The 26,428-nt window shown below is 41.7% G+C and overlaps 1 protein-coding gene across 1 annotated transcript; it reads right to left on the bottom strand.

The window, feature by feature from the left end:
* Positions 1-2,495: 2,495 nt before the first annotated feature.
* On the bottom strand, positions 2,496-22,328 carry SARAF (store-operated calcium entry associated regulatory factor). The gene is made up of 6 exons (XM_068971064.1): positions 22,203-22,328; positions 12,267-12,445; positions 8,082-8,499; positions 5,912-6,041; positions 4,729-4,880; positions 2,496-3,497 (listed from the first exon to the last, which is right to left on the bottom strand). The coding sequence occupies exons 1-6, from the start codon at positions 22,303-22,305 to the stop codon at positions 3,472-3,474; spliced, it is 1,008 nt and encodes a 335-aa protein (XP_068827165.1). The 5' UTR covers positions 22,306-22,328; the 3' UTR covers positions 2,496-3,471.
* Between the last annotated feature and the right edge of the window lie 4,100 nt (positions 22,329-26,428).

Below are 26,428 nucleotides of genomic sequence, written 5' to 3'. Positions count from 1 at the left end.
ATCATAATCTGTTGATTTTCCAGCTGGAAGTCCACTTTTCTCTTCCTCTGATCAGAGGGAACAAAACCCTGACCCAAGGTTTGAAAAAATAAGGCACTGACTTTGGATATCTGACCTTCTAACCCAATGGGACCAGAGGACCAGTCACATTCCTGGCCTGGGGCATGGGTTGTGAGCACTGGTGATGCCGCCTCTGGGGCTTCCTGCCTGCTCCCTGTCTCGTTCCCTCCCACAGCTGCAGTTTGGAGAGTCAGTCGTCACCCCAATGTGAGTCAGGGGAGCGGGGCACATTAGGGACTCTGAGAAGACTGAAGGATTGAAAAAGGATGCCACTCCCCTGCGCTGGGACCAGCGGCTGACAGTGGCGGTTGGCAGTGGGGAAGGCAGAGCTGTGGCCAGAAGTGTGGTCCCGTCACCTGTCCTCTTCCTCTTGGTTACATCTTGTGCGGTCCTACCAACACAGTCTCATTAAACTCCCCCAAGGCCCACCCTCTCACAGCATGAAAGGAAAGAGGAGTGGCCGCAGGCAGAAAGAAGCGAGGGACCCAGAACAGAAGGCACTGCAGACAGGAGAGAAGGCCCATGACTGGACCTTTTCCCAGGGGCCGCACAGTGAGCTGGGTCAGCGCAGGGTAGGGGATTGTCAGACAAAACTAGTAGATAGGGAAGAATACCCAGGACAGTTGTTTCAAGATACTGATGAAAACTTTATCAAATGGAGATTACATAGCAACAAGGATTTATAACACAGGGGACTATACTCAATACTTTGTAATAACCTACAATGGAAAATAAACACACACACACACATATATATATATATCTGAATCAGTTTGTTGTATACCTGAAACTAACACAATATTATGTATCAATTACACTTCAGTTTCTTTAAATGGAGGTTGGAATTCATGCTTTAGATGATGCTTATATTTTTGGGCTTCCCTAGTGACTCAGACCAGGGCTCAGGTAAAGAATCTGCTTGCAATGAGGGAGACTAGAGTTCCATCCCTGGATTGGGAAGATCCTCTGGAGATGGGAATGGCTGCCCATTCCAGTATTCTTGCCTGGAGAATTCCATGGACAAGAGGAGCCTGGTGAACTATAGTCCATGGGGTTGCAGAGTCAGACACAACTGAATGACTGATACTTTCACTTTTCTTTCATGTATTTTTAAGTGAAGCCAAATGAGGTGTCTTATTTTTAAAAAGCTTGTCCTATTGGAACTCAAACACTTTAGTCAATAGATGTTTCTGATGTTCTTGAACAGGTGTTCGTTAATTTGAGGAAATCTGGCCATTTAAGAATAGTGTGTGATTCTCCACACACCCTTCCCTTGTGACAGCCACAGCAGAACATGCCAGAAGGAGGCTCCAATCAACCAGAATCCCTGAGTAACTGTGATGAGCAGAAACCCCTACTTTGATTTAAGCTAGTGGGACTTGGGGATTCTTTGTTACCGGTCTATCCTAATGGATGCAAGCCATCAGCGTAGACCTCACTGAGTGACAGATGATGGTGACTTGAACCTGTGTGGCAACAGTGAAAAAGATGAGACATCTTCCGAATCTGGATTTACTTTCTTGTATAGAAAAGAATTAAGTCCTGTGTGACTGAAAATGGGAGACCAGTGTCTCTAATAGGTTCTAACAGGTCAGAAACATCTTGTGTGGAAAACTGTAATACAAGCAACTCTTATATTCTAGTAGCAGGCCGGGAGAAGCTTATCTCCCTAATAGGTCTACAGCAGGTTTACAGCCCACAAAATATTCAAAGTAGAGACGTCACTGCCCACTAACTTTGTATATTGGAGCATTACTGCCCTCTAGTGATGAAAAGAAAAAAAATTTAGGAAAAGCTAGGCAGTGGCAACCAATGCTGCCAATACACATCTTGAAGTTTCAGATTCTCTGTGCCATCACAGGGGACTTCTTAACAGTTTTTGATCAGAAGATACCATGAGCCATTCTATGTCAGAAAAAATACAACCTGGCATTGCTTTCCAAAGTTATCCAACCCATAATTTTCAAGGAAGCAAGAAGCCTGGAGTAACTTTTAAAAAGCAAGAATCCTGAGACCCACCGGTTAAGGTATAACGACTACTGTAGATAAAAAATCAGTAGTAGGCCGCCTGATGCGAAGAGGCGACTCATTAGAAAAGACCCCAATGCTGGGCAAGACTGAAGGCAGGAAGAGAAGGGGACAACCGAGGATGAGAAGGTTGGATGGCATCACCAACTTGATGGACATGAGTTTGAGCAAGCTCTGGGAGTTGGTGATGGACAGGGAAGCCTGGCGTGCTGCCATCCATGGGGTCACAAAGAGTCGGACACGACTGAGCAACTGATCAACAAAATAGAAGGGGAGTTTAACCTTTAAAAATTGTTGAGTCATTATATTGTACATCAACTATTATCTCAATAAAAGAAAAAAAATTTTTTTAAGAATTAGTATCATATATAATGATAATAACAACACAAATCTGTTCTTGTCTTCCATAGCAAAATAATGATGTTTAATGAGTATAGCTGGGAATTCCTGAACTGAGGTTTTCTGTGTGACAGGGTAGCTAAGGCAAGACGACCACAGGAAACTACTCTTTAGGGAGAGAGAACTTCTGCATGAATCCCTCTTCCTTTGGGAAAAAGTAACACCAACTTGTGTCAAGGCTGATAGAAAGAACAAAACCCTTTGTTTTTATTTTTTCTGTCATTTTAATGTAAGATTGAAACAGACTGCTACACAACATTTGAGATTCCACAGAAAACTGCATGCTTCTGCTATTAGAAAACTTTGAAGCACTTGAACTTTCCTTCTTTAAAAAATGAATATGGAGGTTTCAAGCATTTTTGTCAGCACAGTCATTCATGACAACCTTCTGGATACTTATTTTCCACCTTTTCCTAAAAAAAAAGGTAATTCTCATTTACCAGAACCCCACCTACCACTGACAGATTCAAAGCTCCTCAGCTCAGAAGTGATCAAAACATACAAGAAAGTATAATTAGCAGTCCAAAGCTTGGTTTAAATGTTTGGAGAACAGCAAACACTCAATAATACATACCAAATAGCTTATTATCACTTCTATGATAATAATGAATCAACATCTAAAACCACCTAAAACTGAAAATTTCTGATTCAGTGTCTACTGGTATAAAGCCTTCATTCTTATTCTTACAGCATCACAGGTTTTAGAAATTACACAATACATTCCTAGCATTCCACAGGAGCCATCACTTTCAAATATAATACACATCTGCGTGTTACACAAACATACAGTTGTCTACAGAAGCATTCTGTCATATGTCACTCTTAGCCTCTAATAACAGGATACAGAAAGCCATACAGGACAACACCACAGAACTTCTGCATATTCCCTTTCCCCGGCTGTTAGTAGGGAGCACGTTTTATAAGAGAAAGTGATGAAACATCAGAACATTTGCGTCCAGTGTTTGACCCCAACTTTTAACTCTCTTATCGTCTTCTGGTTCCACCATATCCTAGAAGGAGAAGAGCAAATTTCGTATTAGCTTTCTTCAATGCACTAAAACTGCTCATAAAATGACAACAGTAATACACGTTTACTGTCAGCAAATGAGTAAGAGATATGAGGGAAGAGAAGCAGGTTGTGGTCCAGGACTGTGCAGGACACAGAGCACCCGCCCTGGCCCCCCAGCAGCCCTTCCAGCCCTCCCATCAGCATCATGGTTGCTGGGAGTAACTTTTAACCAGGAAACCAAAGATGTGTTCTCTGGGGGCAGCCTGATATAGTACAGGCGATTCTCAAAGTCTAAGCCAAACAGCAGAGTGGCCGCTGAAGCCTAGGTCAGGCCCTGCTGCCTCTCATGACTCCAGTGGGAAACAGAAGTAACCTGGGGGAGGGTTATGGACTTTTGATGGTAAATGTTAGTCAACATGCACACACACATGCACGCACACGCGTTAACACGTTACAAGACCATGAGTGTTTCCATCTGTTCTCATTCTTTTTCAGACTTTCCTGTAAGTTATTTGCTAATGTTTAAGATTTTCTTCATGTAAGGAGAAAAATTTCTTTCTAGTTGATATATCTAGTCGATAATTCTTGTTTCCACGGAGAATGAGTTTTCTATTCTCCTAATTTCAAGAATTATTCACTGTTCTGTAACTTCTACCCTCTGCTAAGAGAAGAAAAACCCAACCCATAGCAATCTATTGCTGTTTCATCATCCACTAACCCCATTCTCTGCTAATTAGCTGGATGCTTAACCTCAACTAATTTTTTTATATATATCTCATCTCTGCTTCTTTACAAAATTTCCTCTTAGCAACTGCAATAAACATATTTTTGACAATAATGTAAATTGAAGAATGGCTCTATAAATTTTTATTGAGCTTTACTGAACTGAAATGTTCAGCCTTCTACCTAGAAAATTCCCACTTTAGAGCTTAAAGGACCCCTAGAGATTTAACAGAATTAAACATAGACAAATACAATGTTCAGGAAGGTTTAACTTAAAAGATGACTAGCAGTAGAAGTGAGTCTCTAAACCAAATTCCTGTTTGAGTTTTAAAGAAGAGAAGTGGAAGAAAAGAATGAATCTGAATTGTATTTTTACCTCAATTAATTATGCAATTAGTATTTCTGGCAGGTATACCACGTAAACCATAACTGCTAAATACATAATCATAGTAACGTCCAAATTACTTCCGTACTCTACTGAACAGGAACTTACTGATTTTTGCTCTCACCTGATGCTGTTCTGGTTCTTGGCTCTGAGCTTGAACATGCTGAATAGCTTCCGGGGCCTCCCCGAAGTGGTGAGTAAGCCCGGCTATTCCACGTGCTGGTGTATGACGGAGGATAGGATGGGTACCACGAGTCTGAAAAGGGGGTTGCCGCTCTAGAAAGAAAAAAGCGGGGCAGGCATTTTCCTTGTGACTATGATTTTTAAATCCCTTCCTGTTCCTAAACTATCAGGAAACTATTTTTATCAAGTTTTTTTTTCCATAGTGTTTCTGGTACATGAGGATGTGTTGCTGTTATTTAGTCGATAAGTTCTGTTCAACTCTTTGGTAAAGAATCTGCCTGCAATGCAGCAGAGTCTGGTTCGATTCCTGGGTCGGGATGATCCCCCGGAGAACGGATAGGCTACCCACTCCAGTATTCTGGCCTGGAGAATTCCACGTACTATATATAGTCCCTGGGTCTCAAAGAGTTGGACACGGCTGAGCAACTTTCACTTTTCACTTTTTCACTTTGTGACCCCATGGACTGTAGTCCGCCAGGCCCCTCTGACCATGCGATTCTCCAGGCAAGAATACTGGAGTGGGTTGCCATTCCCCTTCTCCAGGGGATCTTCCCAACCCAGGATCGAACCCACACCTCCTGCTTTGGAAGGGGGATTCCTTATCACTGAGCCACCAGGGACGCCCACCATATGAGGATTAACATGAAATAAATACTGTTTTATATTTCTGCCCTTGTTATGGTCATTGCTGTGAAGGAAGAAAATGACGCAAATAAAGGCTCCTTTCTGAATTCACACTCAAATACACTATAAACTTAAACTACAGTCAACACTGAAGACATTAAAAAGATGGGTCCCCAGCTCTTTTGACCCTCGCTTCTACCATTCTTCAACTAACCAGAAGGCCAACTGTGCCCCAAATGCTGCATTCTTTCCTGCCTTCTCGGATGTCAACATCTTTCTCCTATCTCAAATCTGTTAAGCATGACATGGGAAAGAAAACAAGACATATAACACTGACTGAAGCACAGACAGCATTCCTTCCCCGCCCCCAGATAATCTGATTTAACAGGGTAATGTCATCAGAATTTACTTCCTTAACAAATCCAGTCAGATTTACAAGACAAAGAAGCCTCTAAAGAAAGCCTGAATTAAAGAGCAGATGGGATAAATGCAAAGCCTACCTGTTGCTGCCGAACAAATATCCTAATATCCCTCCGGTTCCCAAGCCAGTCCAGAACCCCGGTCCTGAACGGTCATGCCCTTGCTGTCCGGGAAAAGCACTGCCAAAACCAGCAGCTGCACCATGCGGTCCTGGAAATAAAAATGATTTCTTATGTATTCCCTCTTAAACCATCGCCTACAAAACTAAAGGTAAAATATGACATTTCAATTGCTTCATCTGTATGATTTAACAATAATAGTTTGGTCTCAACTTATAACAAGTTATATTCAAAAAATGTACTCATAAAACAGTCTTATAACTAAGGAGTGCCTCCCTTTCCCACACACATGGAGGAGGAGAGATGTGTTTTAGGACAGTGGAAGGTGCTTTCTTCCTGAAAGGTCACATCCGCCCTGCTCCAAATTAGTTACTGGAAGATGACCACACGTGTCAGAGTAACTTCCCTTCTACCTTGGGGGCATCTCCAGAAGTGCCAGGCGAGAGCTGCACCTGAGTGTCTAGTGGAGGAATCCAAGTGGAGGGTATTTGTTAGTAGGGAAGTCAGGTCTTAGACTCAAAAAATATCTTCTGTTCAGAGGAAGGTTTTCTTAAACTGCTGTATGATATACATAAAAGAAGGCACTAATCCTATGTGTACAGCTCTTACAGCTAATCCTATGTGTCTGCATATACTACCCATGCGTGTAACCACTCCCCACATCAGTAAAACCTTTCCAGCACCCACAGACTCCTCATTACAACTCCCATGTCAGAGAAAAGCCGACTCTGACTTCTCTCACTACACTTTGGTTTCACCCTGTCTTGAACATTTTATAAACAGAATCATACAGAGATATTCTTTTGTGTCTGCTATACATTATGTCCAGGAGCGTCGACCTTCGCCGCTGCATGTATCAGTTTTGTTTTTTCTAAATTTTTCTATAGTATTCTAATGTGTGAGAGAGAAAAAAAAAAAAAAATTTGTCTCATCCTAATGCTGGGAGGGATTGGGGGCAGGAGGAGGAGACTGTCGAGGATGAGATGGCTGGATGGCATCACCGACTCGATGGACGTGAGTTTGGATGAACTCCGGGAGTTGGTGATGGACAGGGAGGCCTGGCGTGCTGCGATTCATGGGGTCGCAAAGAGTCGGACACGACTGAGAGACTGAACTGAACTGAACGTTTACAGACATTCTATTTCTAGTTTTTGGCTGCTATGAATAAACTGCCCTGAGCATTTCTGTGCACATCTTTCTGTGTACACACATGTGCACTGCTCTCAGGTGTGGATCTTGGAATGAGACTGCTGGGTCACTGGGTGACATGTGTCTAGTCTCAATAGACACTGACAGTTTTCCACAGTGCTTTATCATCTCAGCCTCTTCCAGCAAGTTCCAGTTACCTACATCCTTGCCATTGCTTGGTAGTCTGCCCTTTTAATGTCAGCCATTATGATTAAATGGTGGTTAATGAAGAACTCAGGTTTTAATCTGCATTTTCCTGAAGATGAATGATGCTAAGCACCTTTTCAAATTTTTACTGGACATCTGGACATCTTTTACTATAATAATTTTTTTTAAAAAGAGCTGTTCAAATCTTCTGTCCACTAAAAAAATTCAGTTGTCTGTCTTTCTCTGATTTATGGGAGTTCTTTATCGTAGACACACATCCTTTGTTGGAAATACGTTTTACAAATACCTTCTCGCAGTCTGTGGCTTGCCTTTTCACTCTCTCAAAGTTGTTTTAAGATGACTAGACATTCTTAAATTAATCTAGTTTACCCATCTTTTCTTTTTTGCTGGCATTTTTTGTACTCAAAGACATTTTTGCCTATCGTGACAAATATTTTCCTGTTTCCTCCTGGAAACCTAACTGTCGTATCTTTTATGTTGAACACTGTAATATTTAATGAATAAAATTTTGTGTACGGTATGAAACAGAGTGCAAGGTTATTACCAAACCTAATCAAGTCTGACTAGATAATTTATAATTTAATCACGAATCCTTAAAATAGTAATCACAATTGACTTAAAAGAGAAAACCGAAGCGGTAAAAGAAATCAAAAGTAAAAAATAAGAAGGCAAATCTGCTTTGGTTTCCCAGTGTGAGCATTTTCACACTTCAGACCACACAGGACTCACTGCCAGACTCCCACCTTACTTCCTGCCATGGCCTAGGAGAACGTACCTGTGAACTCAGACTTAAAGCCTGCAGGAGGAGGCCCGGCCGAGCTGCCGAATCTCTGGTAACGATGGGAATATGGAGGATCCTCAGAATATGGTGGAGGTGACTCATGACCATCACTGAGGAAGAATTTATAAACTCCAAAGGCAAGAGCAAGCAGCACCACGATGGTAACCACTCCACTGAGGCTGCAAGACTCTGGGGAGGACAGCTTGTTATAGTAGTTAGAGAATGAGCTGAAGCCATGCTCTTTTCCAGACTCTCTCAGCTTCTTCAGGCCGAGTTCCGTGTAATCTAACTGGTACTCCAAGCCACAGGAACCTCTAAGTACATACTGGTCTTCAGAGGATTCATAGCCTTCGCAGCTCACCACAGTTTTTCCAAATTTGTATGCGACATCTAAATCAGTCTTACATTCCCACTGTGAAGAAAGAGTAGAAATAGGTTATTAGAATCATAAGATTTTTTTTTTCACTCAATATACATTATTTGGGCTATATGAGTGAGTGAAAGTCTCACAGTCGTGTCCGACTCTGGGACCCCATGGACTTCTCCATGGACCCCATGGAATTCTCTGGGTGAGAATACTGGCGTGGGTAACCTTTGCGTTCTTCAGGGGATCTTCCCAACCCAGAGATCAAACTCAGGTCTCCCACGTTGCAGGCGGATTCTTTACCAGCTGAGTCACAAGTGACGCCCAAGAATCCTGGAGTGGGTATCCTATACCTTCTCTGGCAGATCTTCCCAACCCAGGAATCAAACCAGGGTCTCCTGCATTGCAGGCGGATTCTTTACCAACTGAGCTATCAGGGAAGCCAAACAACAAAAAGCAGCAAGGGAATGATAAAATTCAGAATGAGTATTTCGGTGCTGGGGGAGGGCAAAGATATTGGTGATGTTCACGATCTATGGAAGCAAGGTGGTGGGTACAGGCGTGCTCGTTTACTACTATTCCTTAATTCTTTTTTTAATTCCTTATTTCTTACATACAGATGTGAAGAATTCTTTTGTACATATTAAGCCTTCCCTAATTTATAAATTTTAAGCAAATTTTTTTAAATGTCGACTTTTTAATCACTGTTGCTGAAGAAGTTTTCTTTAAAAACAGAGGTTTTTTTAAACATTAAGCTTCAAAAATTAGCATCATATACGGTAACCTGGTGGCTCCATACAGCATTAGAGATGGTATATAACCTTCTGAGAAAAACTTTCCATACAAATTCTATAAAAACCATGAACTACCATTCCCAAGGTCCAATCCAAGAAGCAACTGCTTAAAGCTTTTTCTAAAGATACTTAGAAAAACACAAAAAGAATCTATGCTGGCCTCAAAATTTTCCAGCTTTAAAAAAAAAAAGTCCAGGCCTAGTTTGAATTTTATAACTATTTTCAGCTGAAAGCTTCTCTAACAACTTTTTTTAAAAGGCAAGCTAAAATAGATCTGACTGGTTCTATTGCTTTTCTCTTTTTTAGGACAATATCTTCCTCTCTCAAACTTCAGATACATTGTGACAGCTTTATTCATATATAATTCACATACTATACATTCACCCATTTCATTGGGTTGTAGTATATTCACAGAGCTGTGCAGCTATCACCACAACCAATTTTGGAATATTCTCATCACCCCCAAAAGAAATCTCATCTCCATGAGCAGTCACTCCATTTCCCCGCAACTTCAGGCAACCACCAATCTGTCTGCAAGGATTCCCCTATTCTGAACATTTCACATAACCGGAAACATACAATATGTGGTCCTATGTGACTAGCTGCTTTCACTTGGCAGAATGTTTTTAAGGTTCACACACGTAGCATGAATTAGCACTTCATTTCTTTTTGTGGCTCAAAAAGACTCCATCATATGGAAATACCACATTTTGTTTATTCATTCATCACCGATGGACATCTGGGCTGTTTCTACTTTTTTGGCTTTTGTGCATAACGCTGCTGCAAACATTTAGTATGTTTCTGTGTGGACGCGCGTTTCCAGTTCTCTTGGGTGAACACCTAGGTGTGGAATGACTGGGGCATACAGTAACTCTATGTTTTAAAACTTTGGAGAAACTGCCAGTGTTTCAAAGTGGCTATACCAGTTCACATGCCCAACAACAGTGTATGAGACTCTCATCCTCACTGACATTTGAGATTATGCCTTTTTAATGGCAGGCATCCTGTTGGGTAGGAACTGGTATTTTATTGAGGTTTTAACTTCTATTTCCCTGACAGCTAATGATGTGGAACATTTGTTTTTCTACATGTTTATTGACCATCTGTATATCTTCTTTAGAGAAATGTCTACTTAAATACCTTATCCACTTTTAAATTTGGTTATCTGTCTTCTGAGTTGTAACAGTTCTTCACATACTCTGGACACAAGTTCCCAATCAGATAGATGACTGCAAAAGCTTTCTCCTTTTGCATACATCCTTTTCACTTTCTGGAAGACTAAAAATTTTTAATTTGGATAATATAACATATAATTTTTCTCTTGTGCTGTTGTTGCTACCACTATTCCATTTTTTAAATAATTTTATTTGGAGGAAGATTTAAAAGCTTGTTGATTTAGGTAAATAAGACAAACTCAATCTCTACTGGTATTTCATGTTAACTGTCATTTCCTTAATACCATATATTAAAAGTGGCTTTTAATTATTATATTTAAACTCTCAGAGTTAAATAGGCTCTCTCCTGCTACTAAACCTGAGTCAATGTATGATGGTCTCTAGATTTCTTTGCTCTGCCATTTACTCCCTTCTCCATCTCTTCAGCTCTAAAAATCTTATCATTCCTTACTAACACAGTACATCACTGTTTTCCTCTTGAAGTCTTCTTTCACAATCCCCCCAACAACACATGACTTTACAATGCTTTGCTGGCACCTAGATGTAATGTGAGCGCTTGTCTCATCTTTTCTACTAGGAAGAGCGCTCGGGGGTTGTGACTCCATCATTCATTTTTGTATTATAGTATTTAATATACATTTAATCAATGACTTTACTGATAGTATCTTTTTTTCCATCAAGACTGAAAAGTAATACAAAAATAATTTCAGCTTTAACCTGAAGATTCCATGGTTCAGTGAGCAAGACTATAAAAAAGTATTGTGAAACAAGTATCACCAAGCAAATAAGAACCCTCTCCCTGAATTGCATAAACTTGGCTAAAGATTATATCAAATAAGACTATCACTCTGACGGAACAGTAAACTGTCAACACAAGTTTCTTGCCAGCTGACCAACCATCTTAGGTCCTTTTAGAAAGCAGGTAGGATACAAAGTAGAAATCTAGTAGTATTGATTTAAACTGAATTCAGTTAATAAAATCTATCCCGTTTCTGCTGCTGCTGCTGCTAAGTCGCTTCAGTCGTGTCTGACTGTGCGACCCCAGAGACGGCAGCCCACCAGGCTCCCCAAGCCCTGGGATTCTCCAGGCAAGAACACTGGAGTGTGTTGCCATTTCCTTGTCCAATGCAGGAAAGTGAAAAGTGAAAGTGAAGTTGCTCAGTCGTGTCCAACTCCTAGCGACCCCATGGACTGCAGCCTACCAGGCTCCTCCATCCATGGGATTCTCCAGGCAAGAGTACTGGAGTGGGGTACCATTGCCTTCTCCATTCCATTTCTAAAGGATAGTAAATTTTGGAACTTCAAGGAGATGGTCGAGCCTAAGAACAAAATACCTGAGACTTAAAGACAATAAACAAAGCCCAGTGAAATGTTTTCATTCAGAAGTAACTACCCTCAGTTCAAAAACAACTTTTAAAATATTAAACATTTGAAGCATAATAGCGACACATGTAACCCCACTACTTACGATCTACAATGCCTTAATAATCATTGTTATTTTTTAAGAGTAGGTTGGTATTCTTTGAGGAATGACAGAAAAATAACAACCAGAAGAAATCTTCCCCCTACCCCCCCCCCCAAGTATATGAAAAGTTTTAAGAACTTACTAATGTCTTAGAAAAAAGTTACGGCATAAAAATTACAATGATTATTTCCAGGCTTTAAAAGCAGTTCATTTCTTTTGTAGAAGCTTTCTTCCAGAGAATGGATGACTGATTTATATTTATATATTTTAGTGTAACCTTAGATTTTTCTATATGTGCTTCCCAAAATACTGAACAACATCTCAATAAACAGTTTTCTGAAAAAAATTCAATTTAGACTGGCATCAACATAATAATATTACCTGTACATCGTAACCATCCCAGCCTCTGTTCTGACACTGTATAACTTTAGGGGTGTAAGAGTCACATCCAGCTGTACCTCCCACACATTTCAACTGTGGGATGGGATCCAACCTCCGGGACGTGGTATAGCGGTCATAGTAGAGGGTGAGAGCTTTTATGTCCCGCAACAATATTCTGTCTGAAACAGTAAGAACACAGATAAACAGACGGTAAATATTGTCCTAGAAAAGATTCGTTCTAGTCAAACTCTTGTGGTAGGAAATACTTTCAAAAGTCAGTCTTTCCTGCCTTTTGAGGATGACCACGGAAGAGTAGATGAAGGAGTTTCCCAAATCCCAAAGCTATCACAACATCCTTCAGGTCTTTCGCATAAAATTCAGAAAGTCACAGCTCTGAGTCCTCCCTTCATTTCAGGATGGATGCCCCCTCAACAGCTTCTATATCGTAAGTTCTACATAATTTTTGCAAATCAGAGGCAAAAGTACATTACCCTGAAATGCTGTACTACTGTATGACAACATCGATGGTTAATTTAAAAAGCAAAAAATATACACGAATGCTCCTGGAGCGTATTTAATGACTTGAATGTCTGTCAACATGTAAATGATTTAATGCAATTTTGGCCTAGTCCCAAAATCTACAGCAGTTAAAATGAGTGAACTAGAATTCATGTATCACAAAAGAAACAGTAAAAATATCTCAAGCAAAATGTACGTTGTAGAATGTTTAGCAGGATAGCTTTACATGAACCTTGAAAACTGGCAACACAACACTACTTACTGTTGAAGTCTATACATGTATATAAAAATATATGAAAACCACATAGGAATGACTCAATAGCAGAGTATCTCCGAGGAGAGAGGGAGACAAGAGACTTTAGCTCTCTATCTCTAATGTTTTACACTTTGCAAGTGGGAAGAGATTGCTGCAAATACAGTAAAATGTGAAGATTCAGTAAAACTGGCTGGTGAGGATATGGTATTTTCCTTGTATACTTCTGTGCGTTTAAATATTTTAAATATTTCAAAATTTTAAAAAGTTAGAAAGTTACATTATCTTACAAATTTAAAATCACACTGACAAAGCAGTTTAAAAAGAAGACGTCAAAACAAGGAAATGAAGTCCAGCACTGATGTACATAAGTTAGTTCTGAAGTGTTACTGGAAAATGAAAAATCTTCCTACTTATCATCCCTGGATTATGATGGAAGAGACTGTGGACTGGTTCACTCAACATCCATTTTTCCCTCAAATTGGTACTAACGTCTTGCAAAGCTAAAAGACTCCTAAAACCTCTTAAAGCTACAGTTCCTGAAAGAGATCTCGGTTCTGTCAACCGGGGGGACTCAAGCAAGACCCGGAGGACAGAGCTTCAACTCAGACCACGCTCTGGCTAGCAGACAGGTACAGGGCTCAGGGTTGTTCTGACACTGTCCACTGCCCCATAATTAGCTCTGTGGATGCCAGGAGGCTTGATGGAAGCCACCTATTGTTCACTGCTACAGATGAAGCAGGCATCACTTTCTACCATTTTGTTAGCACCCAATTCCCTACAATCAACCTGTCAAAATAGCAGTATGTGCTGCCTCTCAAATCCCACGGAAAGTACAATAAACGAATTGTCTTGATGACGTGAATAAACAAGGTGAGGCAAAACAGAAAAGGAGACGGCAACAGAATTCCAAAAGGTGGAAGCAGACTAGTGAAGTCGCTCAGTCGTGTCCAGCTCTTTGAGACCCATGGACTATAACATGCAGTCCATGGAATTCTCCAGGCCAGAGTGCTGGAGTGGGCAGCCTTTCCCTTCTCCAGGGGATCTTCCCAACCCTGGGATCGAACCCAAGTCTCCCGCATTGCAGGCAGATTCTCTACCAGCTGAGCCACAAGGGAAGCCCCAGAATACTGGACTGGGTAGCCTTTCCCTTCTCCAGGGGATCTTCTCAACCCAGGAATTGACCTGGGGTCTCCTGCATTGCAGGCGGATTCTTTACCAACTGAGCTGTGAGGGAAGCCCCGGACTAGTAGTTAGTCCTAAGTATAAGCCAAATGCCAAACCAGCAGGTGAGAAAACAGAGAACCAACCTGACATGATGGAATCCTTGAAAGGAACAGGAAATGGCAGCTCCTGAATAGCAGTCCATGGAAACTTGAGACGAAGCTACACCCCTAGATCGTCTCCCCAACTCATATATAGTTGTGAAATATATATATATGTATTTTATAGTTTTTTAAAGTCTAAAAGTAACTCATTTTCCCTTTAAAATGACAGATCCACTCTTTCTCCAACTTCCTATTTCTATGATAACCAAAACTAGCAGCCTGGTAAGTAGCTTCTTGATCACACAGATACATATACAAAGGCTGTTTTGATTCTTGTTTATTTTTATATAATTGAATCATACATGAGTCTTCCCATGATTTTCCACCTAATCATAGATATTCCCTGACATCAGCAAATACACATCCTATTTATACTTATTTACCAAAAAAAGCTTAATAAATTAGACTAGGCTGAGACTCACTGGCCATATTCTGTTAATAAAACAAAACTAAAAATAATATAAATAACAACATATAAAACAATAGTAAAAAGACAGCTGAAAACCAGTAACAGAGAACGGAAAACTGGACTAAAGCTAACAAAATATATATGTAATCAAACCTATATGGTGGTTTAGTCACTAAGTTGTGTCCCACTCTTTGTGACCCCATGGCTATAGCCCACCAGGCTCCTCTGTCCATGGAATTCTCCAGGCCAGAATACTGGAGTGGGTCGCCATTCCCTTCTCCAGGGGATCTCCCCACCCATACAGCAAACCTGGGTCTCCTGCACTGCAGGCAGATTCTTTACCAATTGAGCCACCAGGGAAGCCCCCATTAAACCTATTAAGCCTATAGTAACACTACCACAGGATTAGGAAAATTGATCATCCTGTGCACAACATATAAAAATTAATCCCTGACGGTTAAACACTCACCATAAAACATACAACCAATTAAAAATACTGGAAAAAAAGCACAACAGAATATGCTTATGATCCTGGGATTAGAAAGATCTTAAGACACCAAAAGCAAGATGGACCAGCAAGACAGTGGCTGTACTTGGCAAATCATGTTCAATCTCTAAAAACCCAAGAATCCATACTAACACTCAAAGAGACAGCCAAAAACTCATTTGTCTATACTTAAAGTGAGAACCAATCAATCACCTCCTTAATTTGAAAACTAGTAATTAAAGATTTTAAATTAAATGTTTATCCTAACTCTCTAGCCAGAACTATAATCTGAAACAATAGATAATCTCAACTTTACTGAAGAATATCAGTTAATAAAAGCAGAGGAAATAGAAAAATCATCATTTTACAACCCACTAAAGAAAGAGACTCAGATTCGGACTAACTAGTTTTAAAATCATTAAGCGAATGGATATTGGTATGGTGCCAAGTAACATTACACAAGTGCTTTGCAGTCACAAGAGGGGGAAATGTAACTTCACAAGGGAGAAACAGAACCACTGTAATCCACTAGTCACTTTAGCACTGCCAAAGGCAGAACAGACTGTATTAGACCATCTCCAGTGATGTAACCTCCCAAAGTATTTAAGACGAATCTAATCAATCCTTTGAATCTAGCATTCAGTTCAGTAGCTAAAATAGTGCCATGAGAAAACAGAATCTAGAAGGTAGGAGAGATATTCTGAAGAACAACTGGCCCAATCCCTTCAGCAAAGCAGGGGCATGGAAAAAAAGAGACCCTTCTACATTTTCAAAAGACTTAAGGGATAATTCAATCATATGCGATGCATGGTCCTAGACTGGGCCCAGGTTTGAACAAACCAGCTTAGACATTTTAGGGACAACTGTGGTATCCGAATATGGAATAAGTAATTAGTTGATATTAAGAAATTAGGCTTAATTTTGTTAGATGTAATGTTATTTTTACTATTTAGGGAAAAGTTCATTTAAAAAAGGTTTATACTGTAGGATTTACTTATGGCCTGTAATTAAAGTATTTCATCATTTTAAAAAAGAGAGGGTTGAAAGAAAACAGAGAAATAAGATTAATAATTTTCCAACAAAACTTAAAGATACTTTCCCCAGAATTCCTCCAGTAGATTGACAAGATCACTTAGTGTCAAGAGATTCAAGTAAAATGAGTATTTGACTTTTCCAATATGTACATGGAGAAAGACAAAGAGAAGAAAGAAGAAAACAGCTTTTGAATAATCATCACTGTCTGTCATGTTTGGTACAGAGTAGAAGAAATAACATTTTATTTAGAGCTGTTGAACCTACAAAATCCAAGAGAACTTCCCAAAAGACAACTCTGTTGTATTAGGAGAATTTAACAAGATGGTTGGATATTTTGTCAGCTTACCAAAAGGCCAAAGCTCTTCTTATAACTGTAACGTCTAATTACAGAAGAAAATTTAAAGCCTATCTCAAATTACTGACAAATTACTATATTTTTATATGACAAATTACATATATACTATATTTGTGTATATAATTATTATATACATCCATAAAATATCTAGAAACAAACTTAAGGTCAATATGTGATCTATATAAAAATATATATATATAAATAAAACCTAAATAAATTTAAGGCAGGTACAACCAGGAACCCAATTGGGCTTCCTTGGAACTAGAAAGAAATTATGTTAAAGGCTTTCAGAAAAATTGATGTCTATAAGCAGCCAAAAAATTTTCTGAAAAATACTTTGCTTAAATAAGCTAAAAGGATAGACTACACAGCACAAGGAAATAGAGCCATTATTTTGTAATAACTTTAAATGGAAAACAATCCTAAAAAAACCCCAAACATATGTTGACACCTAAAACAAACATTGTCAGTCAATACATCAATTAAAAAAAAAAAAAGAAGGCATTGCTTTACCAGGTGATAAAGCTTATTATAAAATTAAAATAATCAAAATGGTATGAATAGTAATAGAAATAGACTAGTGAAGTGTGAAACAAAAGAAAGTCTAGAAATAAATCCAGATTTATGTAGAAATTCAATACAAGATAAAGTGAGCTTTTTAATTTAGTAGACAAAGGATGCCTTCTTTAATAAATGTTTTGTCATAACTGACTATACAATTAGAATAAAACCCACCTACAGAAAGAGAAACAGAAATTTTCACTCAATCGTGTCTAACTCTTTGTGATCCCATGGACTGTAGCCCACCAGGCTTTGTCTATGGAAATTTCCAGGCAAGGACACCAGACAGTTGCCATTCCCTTCTCCAGGGGATCTTCCTTACCCAGGGACTGAACCCAGGTCTCCTACACTGCAGGCAGACTCGTTACCATTTGACCCATCAGGGAAGCCCCAGAATAAAATTCACCTAAAACTATATATAAAAACTTAATTCCACATTTGAGCCAAAGATCTAAATTTCTCAGAACTACACCAAAATAAAATATTGTATATTAAACCCATACTACTGCTGCTGCTGCTGCTAAGTTGCTTCAGTCATGTCTGACTCTGTGCGACTCCATAGACGGCAGCCCACCAGGCTCCCCCATCCCTGGGATTCTCCAGGCAAGGACACTGGAGTGGGTTGCCATTTCCTTCTCCAGTGCATGAAAGTGAAAAGTGAAAGTGAAGTCGCTCAGTCGTGTCGGACCCTCAGCGACCCCATGGACTGCAGCCCACCAGGCTCCTCTGTTCATGGGATTTTCCAGGCAAGAGTACTGGAGTGGGGTGCCATGCTACCTCCTACTAAGTAAAAAATTGCAAGAATGAAAATGTTCAATGGTTTAAAAAATCAGAAAGTATTACTAAACTAAGTAATAGGAATAATAACAACTTGACTTTGTTGCACAAGCACTGAGATAATGCAAAGAACACTGAACTAAATTCCCACCACCAACTTGCTATATAACTTTGGCCATGTCACTTTACTTACCTGTATAGAAATTACCAGTAAAGTTAAGATGTGATTCACCAAAAAACTGGTTGTGAAGCTTAGATATGATTTACTAAAATTATCTAGCAGAGTGCTTGATACATAATAGGAGATCAAGTATGAAAAAATTAGCCTTCCCAAGTGGCGCTGCTGCTGCTGCTGCTAAGTCACTTCAGTCATGTCCGACTCTGTGCGACCCCATGGACTGCAGCCTACCAGGCTCCTCAGTCCATGGGATTTTCCAGGCAAACGTACTGGAGTGGGGTGCCACTGCCTTCTCCACAGGCAGCACTAGTGGTAAAAAGAAAAAAAAAAAAAAAAACACCTCTCCTGCCAATGCAGGAGACCTAAGAGATGCAGCAGGTTCGATCCCTAGGTTGGGAGGATCCCCTGGTAGAGGGCACGGCAACCCACTCCAGCATTCATGCCTGGAAAATCCCCATGAACAGAGGAGCCTGGCCAGCTGCAGTCCATAGGGTGGCACAGAGTCGACACGACTAAAGCGACTTAGCACGCACACGCGTACCTAGGGGTTTTCATTACCATAACTCCACAGCATCTTTCCTCCTAGAGATCCTAAACGTTGCTACATTTTGTGTCCCCCGAAATTTGTATGTGAAGCCCTAATCCCCAACAGATGGCATTTGGAGACAGGGCCTTTGAGGGACAATTAGTTTTATATGAGGTCATGAGTACTGAGCCCCAATGATGGGATCAGTGCCCTTGTAAGAACAGGAAGAGACCAGGGCTCCTATCTCCCCACCCTCACTCTGTAACGTGAGAATGTTAACAAGACAGCCATCTGCAGAGCAGGAAGAGGGGCTTCACCAGACACCAAATATGCTGGCACCTGATCTTGGACTTCTCAGCCTCCAGAAATCGAGGAATAAATGCTGCTCCCAGTCTATGCTTTTTTGTTACAGAAGCTTGAACTAACACAAGGTCTAAGAACAAAATGGTCACAACCTTACTCCACATCAGTCAAGGGTCACACAGAGTTCCCTGAAATCCAGACTCACAAATCGAAATTTACTCATAGGAGGTCTCAAGCTTAAGGTGAACAAAACCAAACTCCCCAAACCTGATTCTCCCACAATCCCCCATCTAAGGAAATGGTAATTCCATCCTTCTAGCCACTCAGACCCAAAACCATGAAGTCATCTTTGTCTTTTCTCTTCCTTCCACCCCTATGTCTAATCCAGCAGAATCATCTTGTCATTTCTACATTCAAAACAAGTGAGAAGCCAATCACTCTCATCAACTCTACTACTTCTCCCTGGCCCAAACCATCACCTCTCTTGAAACTTCACTGGCCTCCCAGCTTCCCCCACACCCTCACCCGCTATGGTCTGTTTCCCAAGGAGCAGGCAGAATGAGCCTCTAAAATACATGTCATATTAGATAGACATGTAAATACACACACACATATGTGTGTTGTTGTGTCCTGTGCTTAGTTGCTCAGTCGTGTCCTATTCTTTGTGACCCCATGGTTGTAGCCTGCCAGGCTCCTCTGTTCATGGGGATTCTCCAGGTAAGAATACTGAAGTGGATTGCCATGCCCTCCTCCAGGGATGGAACCTAGGTCTTCCACATTGCAGGAAGATTCTTTATCGTCTGAGACACCAGGAAGCCCGTGAATAATGGAGTGGGTAGCCTAACCCTTCTCCAAGGGATCCTCCTGACACGACTAGATAGAGTAGAATAAAATAAAATACAGGTCATAGCACACCCATCCATTCGGATTTCTCATCAATTATCACCTTAAATGTGACTTCTTCCCTGATAAATGTATATTTTCAAACTCCCTGCTTCTACCTACACACTCTGTCCGCCTTATCCTATTTTTATCAACGTCCACACCACTATTCAGGCTTCCCCGGTGGTGCTAGTGGTAAATAACCTGCCTGCCAATCCAGGAGATGCACGTTTGATCCCCTGGGTCAGGAAGTTCCCTGGAGAAGGAAGTGGCAACCCACTCCAGTACTCTTGCCTGGAAAATTCCATGGACAGAGGAGCCTGGGGGTCTACAGTCCATGGGGCTGCAGAGTCAGACACGACTGAGCAACTGAGTACACAAACACATACCAGTATTTACAATACAACACTTTTTTTTACCTGATTTGTTTATTGTCTATTTCTCAACAGATGTAAACTACTTCAGGGCAAAACACTGTTTGTTCACTGCTATGTATCCAACACCCAAAAGGATAACAAACACAAAGTAGCTCAATAAAGAATTTTGAAAATTTTTAGGTACTCTCTTTAGAACTGGTACAATTTTTCTTTTCTGGGCATATTATTGCTTTGTGTTAGCTAAGGACAAAGTAAGTACATGCAAAGTCAAACAAAAGACAAACAGTTCCTCAAAAGAAAGTTAAGGCCCAGTAGTTAAGACTGTGTTTACTCTGAAAATATTTTAGTGCCTTTTGTTCCAGAACAATAGTTTTATACAGCAGGCAGACTAAGAGCTACCAGGAAGCAGTTCACCATTTATTTAAATTTGGTTCCTTTTTTTCATTCCCTTGACTCATCTGTAAACCTTACTTCTTTATTTAAGAAAGGATTGAAGGTTCAACTAATGTTTTAATCCAGTTTATAAATTATAATTCTGATCAAAGTCTCCTATCTATACAAAACTTTCTAGAAATACATATGTAAAATGTACAGACATTTAAATACAACTTGACTTTTTAGTAAAACATCAACATCAAAGGAGTAATCAAAGTCAAGTACTTACAAATAACACCTTTTCTTTTTAGCATTTAAAAATAGAAATAAGAAGCTAAAAAAAAAAAATCTGTTGCTTAAGTTCAAAAACACATTCATTTCTCATCACCAAATCACTACTGCAATACTGGTACACTTTCCATGCTTTAACATCTTTACTCCACAAAGCAAAAATGATGTTTTCATTGTCTGAAAATCATTTTTTACATCACTCCAATTTAACACCATGCATCACTTACTAATTGGAAAAACTGTCTGTGTGTATATATACACACATACATATTAATTATATGGGATATTACCGTTCCCATCAAATGTCGTTAGAAAATTCTAATAACAGTGATATAAAATAACTTTTTCTTAAAAATCACTTGTTTTGTACCATCACCAAAATATAATGTATTTTTTTTGATCCAATGAGAAAAGCTTATGTAATGCAATAGACTTCACCGTAATACAAGCAGCAGCATGAGTTGTGCTCACATAAATAGTACAGTCTACGTCTCTGCTAACCTTGAGAGCCCCCTGGACAGCAAGGAGATCAAACCAGTCCATCCTAAAGGAAATCAACCCTGAATATTCACTGGAAGGACTGATGCTGAAGCTGAAGCTCCAATACTCTGGCCACCTGATGCAAAGAATCGACTCAATGAAAAAGACCCTGATGCTGGGAAAGACTGAAGGCAGGAGGAGAAGGGGCAACAGAGGGTGAGATGGTTGAATGCAACATCGACTCAATGGACATGAGCTTGAGCAAACTCCGGGAGATGGAAGAACAGGGAAGCCTGGCGTGCTTCAGTCCATGGGGTCGCGAAGAGTCAGACACTACTGAGCGACTGAACAACAACAACAACAGTCTACCTCCAAGGTCTGCAGCCTGTCCACTAAGTGTGACTCAGGCACTGCGCGTGCTGTGGCAACCTCCAGGTATAGCAACAGGCAGCCAAGACAACAGCCAGCGACGATGACGTCAGACAGTCTTGACAACAAAGCAGGAAGCGCAGGCGAGGGTCGAGCTTGCCAGCCAGACTCGGGGGACAAGGGCTGGCCGAGAAAGGAGAAGGTGGGCCAATTCCGGCAGTCCAGGGAGGGGAGAAGGGAATAGTAACCACGCTAGGATCGTCCCGTCCCGCCCACTCCCCACAGTCCACATGTCCGGGAGGACGAGGGGGAAGCGCACGCTGGCCAGGCAGGAGAACGGAAACGAGAAACTACGGCAGAAGGGCGGCGAGCGGAGATGGTCCTCCGCTAGCTGAAGGCAGCGGGAAAGGGGGAGTGTGAGCGGCACTCACCGCGTTCGTCCCAGCACCGGGCTGTGCCCACGACCAGCAGGAGCAAAAGGAGGCTGGACGGAGCGCAGCGTCCGGCCGCTGCCGGCCCGCCGGCCGCCGCCATGGCGCTGGACGAAGATGGCGCGCGGCAGCCGGGCAGTCGCAGGCCAGAGCCGGGGCTGCAGGTGTCCACGCGCCGCTACGCACTGACGCCGGTGGCTCGGGCCGCCGAGAAACGCCGATCTGCTGCAGAGTCGCTGCCGCAAGAACGGTCCGTGCGCCACTCTGACGTCACTGCCGCTGCGCCGCGTGTGGGGACCCGAATGGCCGCCGCTGTGGGCGGGGCGCCGCCGTTGGGAGGAGCCAAGGGCGGGGGCAGATAGTGTGGGCGGGGCGTGGGAGGGGCGCCGTCGTTGGGGCGGAACCAAGGGCGGGCGCGCAGGCCCTCGGGATGAGGGCCGGCAGCCTGAGGGTTTAGCGCAAAGGTGCTGTGGTTGAAAAATGAAACCATTATTAGGCAAAGTCTTTGGGTTCTGCTATGCTTAGTCGCTCAGTCGTGTCCGACTCTTTTCGAGTCTGTTTGACTGTAGCCTGCTAGGTTTCTCTGTACGTGGGGATTCTTCAAGCAAGAATACTGGAGTGGGTTGCCGTGCCCTCCTCCAGGGGATCTTCCCAACCCAGGGATCAAACCCAGGTATCCCGCATTACAGGAGACGGATTCTTTTCCGTCTGAGCCACCAGGGAAGCCCAAGAACACTGGCGTGGGTAGCTTATCCCTTCTCCAGGATATCTTCCCTATTTGGGAATGGAACCCGGGTCTCCTGCCTGGCAGGCGGATTCTTTTACCAGCTGGGCTACTAGGGAAGCCCCAGGCAAAGTCTAACTGTAGTCAATTATGTATTTATAAAACCTCAATAACTTTCTCGACAAACGTTACTGTGCCTTACTCAACTTTATATCGTCAGCCCCTAGCATGATATCTGGCACAAGATTTGTGTTCCATTAACTGTGGAAAATTCTGAAAGAGATGGGAATACCAGACCACCTGACCTGCCTCTTGAGAAACCTATATGCAGGTCAGGAAACAACAGTTAGAACTGGACATGGAACAACTGACTGGTTCCAAATAGGAAAAGGAGTACGTCAAGGCTGTTTATTGTCACCCTGCTTATTTAACTTATATGCAGAGTACATCATGAGAAATGCTGGGCTGGAAGGAGCACAGGCTGGAATCAAGATTGCTGGGAGAAATATCAATAACCTCAGATATGCAGATGACACCACCCTTAGGGCAGAAAGTGAAGAGGAACTAAAAAGCCTCTTGATGAAAATGAAAGAGGAGAGTGGAAAAGTTGGCTTAAAACTCAACATTCAGAAAACGAAGATCATGGCATCTGGTCCCATCACTTCATGGGAAATAGACGGGGAAACAGTGGAAACAGTGTCAGACTTTATTTCGGGGGGCTTCAAAATCACTGCAGATGGTGATTGCAGCCATGAAATTAAAAAATACTCCTTGGAAGAAAAGTTATGACCAACCTAGATAGCATATTCAAAAGCAGAGACATTACTTTGCCGACTAAGGTCTGTCTAGTCAAGGCTATGGTTTTTCCAGTGGTCATGTATGGATGTGAGAGTTGGACTGTGAAGAAAGCTAAGCACCGAAGAATTGATGCTTTTGAACTGTGGTGTTGGAGAAGACTCCTGAGAGTCCCTTGGACTGCAAGGAAATCCAATCAGTCCATTCTAGAGGAGATCAGCCCTGGGTGTTCTTTGGAAGGAATGATGCTGAAGCTGAAACTCCAGTACTTTGGCCACCTCATGCGAAGAGTTGACTCATTGGAAAAGACTCTGATGCTGGGAGATATTGCGGGCAGGAGGAGAAAGGGACGACAGAGGATGAGATGGCTGGATGGCATCACCGACTCAATGGACATGAGTTTCAGTGAACTCCAGGAGATGGTGATGGACAGGGAGGCTTGGCGTGCTGCGATTCATGGGGCTGAAAAGAGTCGGACATGACTGAGCGACTGAACTGAACTGAACTGAAGTGAGTATCTAACAGTACCTGCAAGGCAGTGTTCTAGGCACTGGGGATATACAGTGAATAAAACAAAACTTGGAGGTTCAGAGAGGCAAACAAAGGAAGTGCAACTGAAGGAAAGTAGGTTTGGGAAAGAAAGGAACAAGAGGAGGCATAACAGTGGTAGCATGGAGTAGGACCAAGCAGGACTGGAATAAAGATAATAGAGAATTCTGGTCTCTGCATATTAGGCCTTTTTTTTAGGGGGATGGGGGTGAAGTAGAAAAGGACAGTTTTATTGCTTTGTCAGAAAACGGGGACACAGCGAGCTCATGCCCTTAGAATCATGTGTCTCTCCTCATAGTAGATTTGAGGTGACTGTCAGGAACCCAGATAGACATGTTAAATAGACACTTGGACAGACAAGTCTAAATTTCCAAGCTAAGGTGAACTTTGTACTTATATTATCAAAATGAAACCAGTATTTAATGTGACAGGAAGGGATACAATTCATAGGGAGAGCATTTTGATATAGAAAAGACAGTGAAAGTGTGTTGGCCGCTCAGTCCTGTCCAACTCTTTGCAACCCCATGGACTGTAGTCTGCCAGGCTCCTCTATCCATGGAATTGTCCAGGCAAGAATCCTGGAGTGCAGTGCCATTCCCTTGTCCAGGGGATCTTCCTGGCCCAGAGATTGAACCAGGGTCTCCTACATTGCAGGCAGATTATTTACTGTGTGAGCCACCAGGGAAGCCCAACAAAGGCACAGGCCCAGGACCAAATTAAGAAAATACTAACATTTGAACTTCTAGCATAAGATCCTGGAAAGAGTCTGAAAAGTAATCTCTGGTGAGGTATAAGAAACAAACAGGAGAGTAATGGTGTGGTAGTTGAGAGAAAGAATGGTCACCAGCGTCCACTGTTGTTGAAAGGTTGGGTCAGAAAGTGACCTTTGGATTTTGCAATGTAGAGGCCACTAATTACCTTAAGAGAATTTCTGTTATTTGAGGTCCCATCAATGGCCATGTACACTTATGACAGTGGTATACAAAACATAAAGGACTGTACTAATTTACATTCTAGTGGGAGAGACAGCCAACTGCCGGGAGCCAGCATGAGGAATTCCACCCGTGACAAGGTCATGCGGCAAGAGCTCTGATGGCAAGGCTAATCAGACCTCAGGTTTTCCCCCTGGAATTTCCTGAGCATCCACCCCCCCAAAAAATAAGAATCTGCCTGCTCTTCCACTCTTCTGATATTCTCTGGAAAAAGTCAAATCAGGGCTTTAGTCTTCTGCATTTGAAAGGGATGTTTTAGTTAAAACCCCTCTGATAGCTCTCTAGCTTGCCTAACAGGTTCCCCAGACCTCTTACAGCTTGTGAATTGCTTACAGCCCCCCAACCGCGAGAGGCACAAAGCTTGAAAGCATCTTATAGATACAGAGCCTTTTCTAAAGAGTTAAAAATCATATTGGTGATGGGTTTTCACTGTTGACCCAATGACTGCCGCCAGGCCTCCATATTCTTTATCTTTTCGGCACCTGGGAGGATGTTAATCAATGTAAATGGGATATGGAAAAGGATATATAGTAGTTTTGATGTTAGCAACACTAGACTTTTGAGTTAATTACTTTTCTCTTTGTTATATATCACTGCACTCCTCTTGTATCCTTGCTATGTAAGAATGTAACTTTATTTAGTGCTTTCTGAGAGTGGCACCAGACCTTGGGAAGATCAACACAAATAAGTCTTCTGGTTGACAAACCCTTATCAGAAAAAAGGCTGTAAAATGTTAATTGGCCCTTTTGGCTGGAAGATGATGTAAATTATCTAAGACTTGTGTATACAATTAGGTATGCAGAGAGAAAAGCCTGGTTTTGATAAGAGTCTGGACCTCTAACGCTGCATAACTTTGTGTTACCCATTGATCTCCATGTTTTATCAAAAGTATAAAAGGCCTTCTGAACAACAGAGGACGGAGCTAGTTGCTGGACTGGTTTCCCCAGTGTCTCTCTCTCTCTTTCTTCTCTTCGCTCTAATTTCAGGCTGAATTCCCATCTGGGGCGCGGAGGCTCACCAAGTCCACTTACTTGCCCTGGCTGTTAAGACCCGCGCGAAAGGGAGCCTAAGGTCAGGCACCCTTAGATATTCAAGCGAGCGCCGGTGGCCCAACGTAGATGGTGCAAATTCCTTGTCTGGAATTTTATTGGTCTTCTGTGTAATCC

The sequence above is a fragment of the Capricornis sumatraensis genome, chromosome 4 (assembly GCF_032405125.1).
Source record: "Capricornis sumatraensis isolate serow.1 chromosome 4, serow.2, whole genome shotgun sequence".
Classification (NCBI taxonomy): Eukaryota; Metazoa; Chordata; class Mammalia; order Artiodactyla; family Bovidae; genus Capricornis; species Capricornis sumatraensis.
The sequence above is the reverse complement of the archived record's forward strand: the minus strand, read 5'-3'. Positions and strand labels throughout refer to the sequence as shown.

Coding starts and splice junctions, on each gene's coding strand:
- SARAF (XM_068971064.1), bottom strand. CDS start 22,305: ATGGCGGCGGCCGGCGGGCCGGCAGCGGCCGGACGCTGCGCTCCGTCC. Junction 8,500..12,266: donor GGGATGGTTACGATGTACAG/GTAATATTATTA, acceptor CTTTCTTCACAG/TGGGAATGTAAGACTGATTT. Junction 6,042..8,081: donor CTTTAAGTCTGAGTTCACAG/GTACGTTCTCCT, acceptor TTTTATTTCCAG/GACCGCATGGTGCAGCTGCT.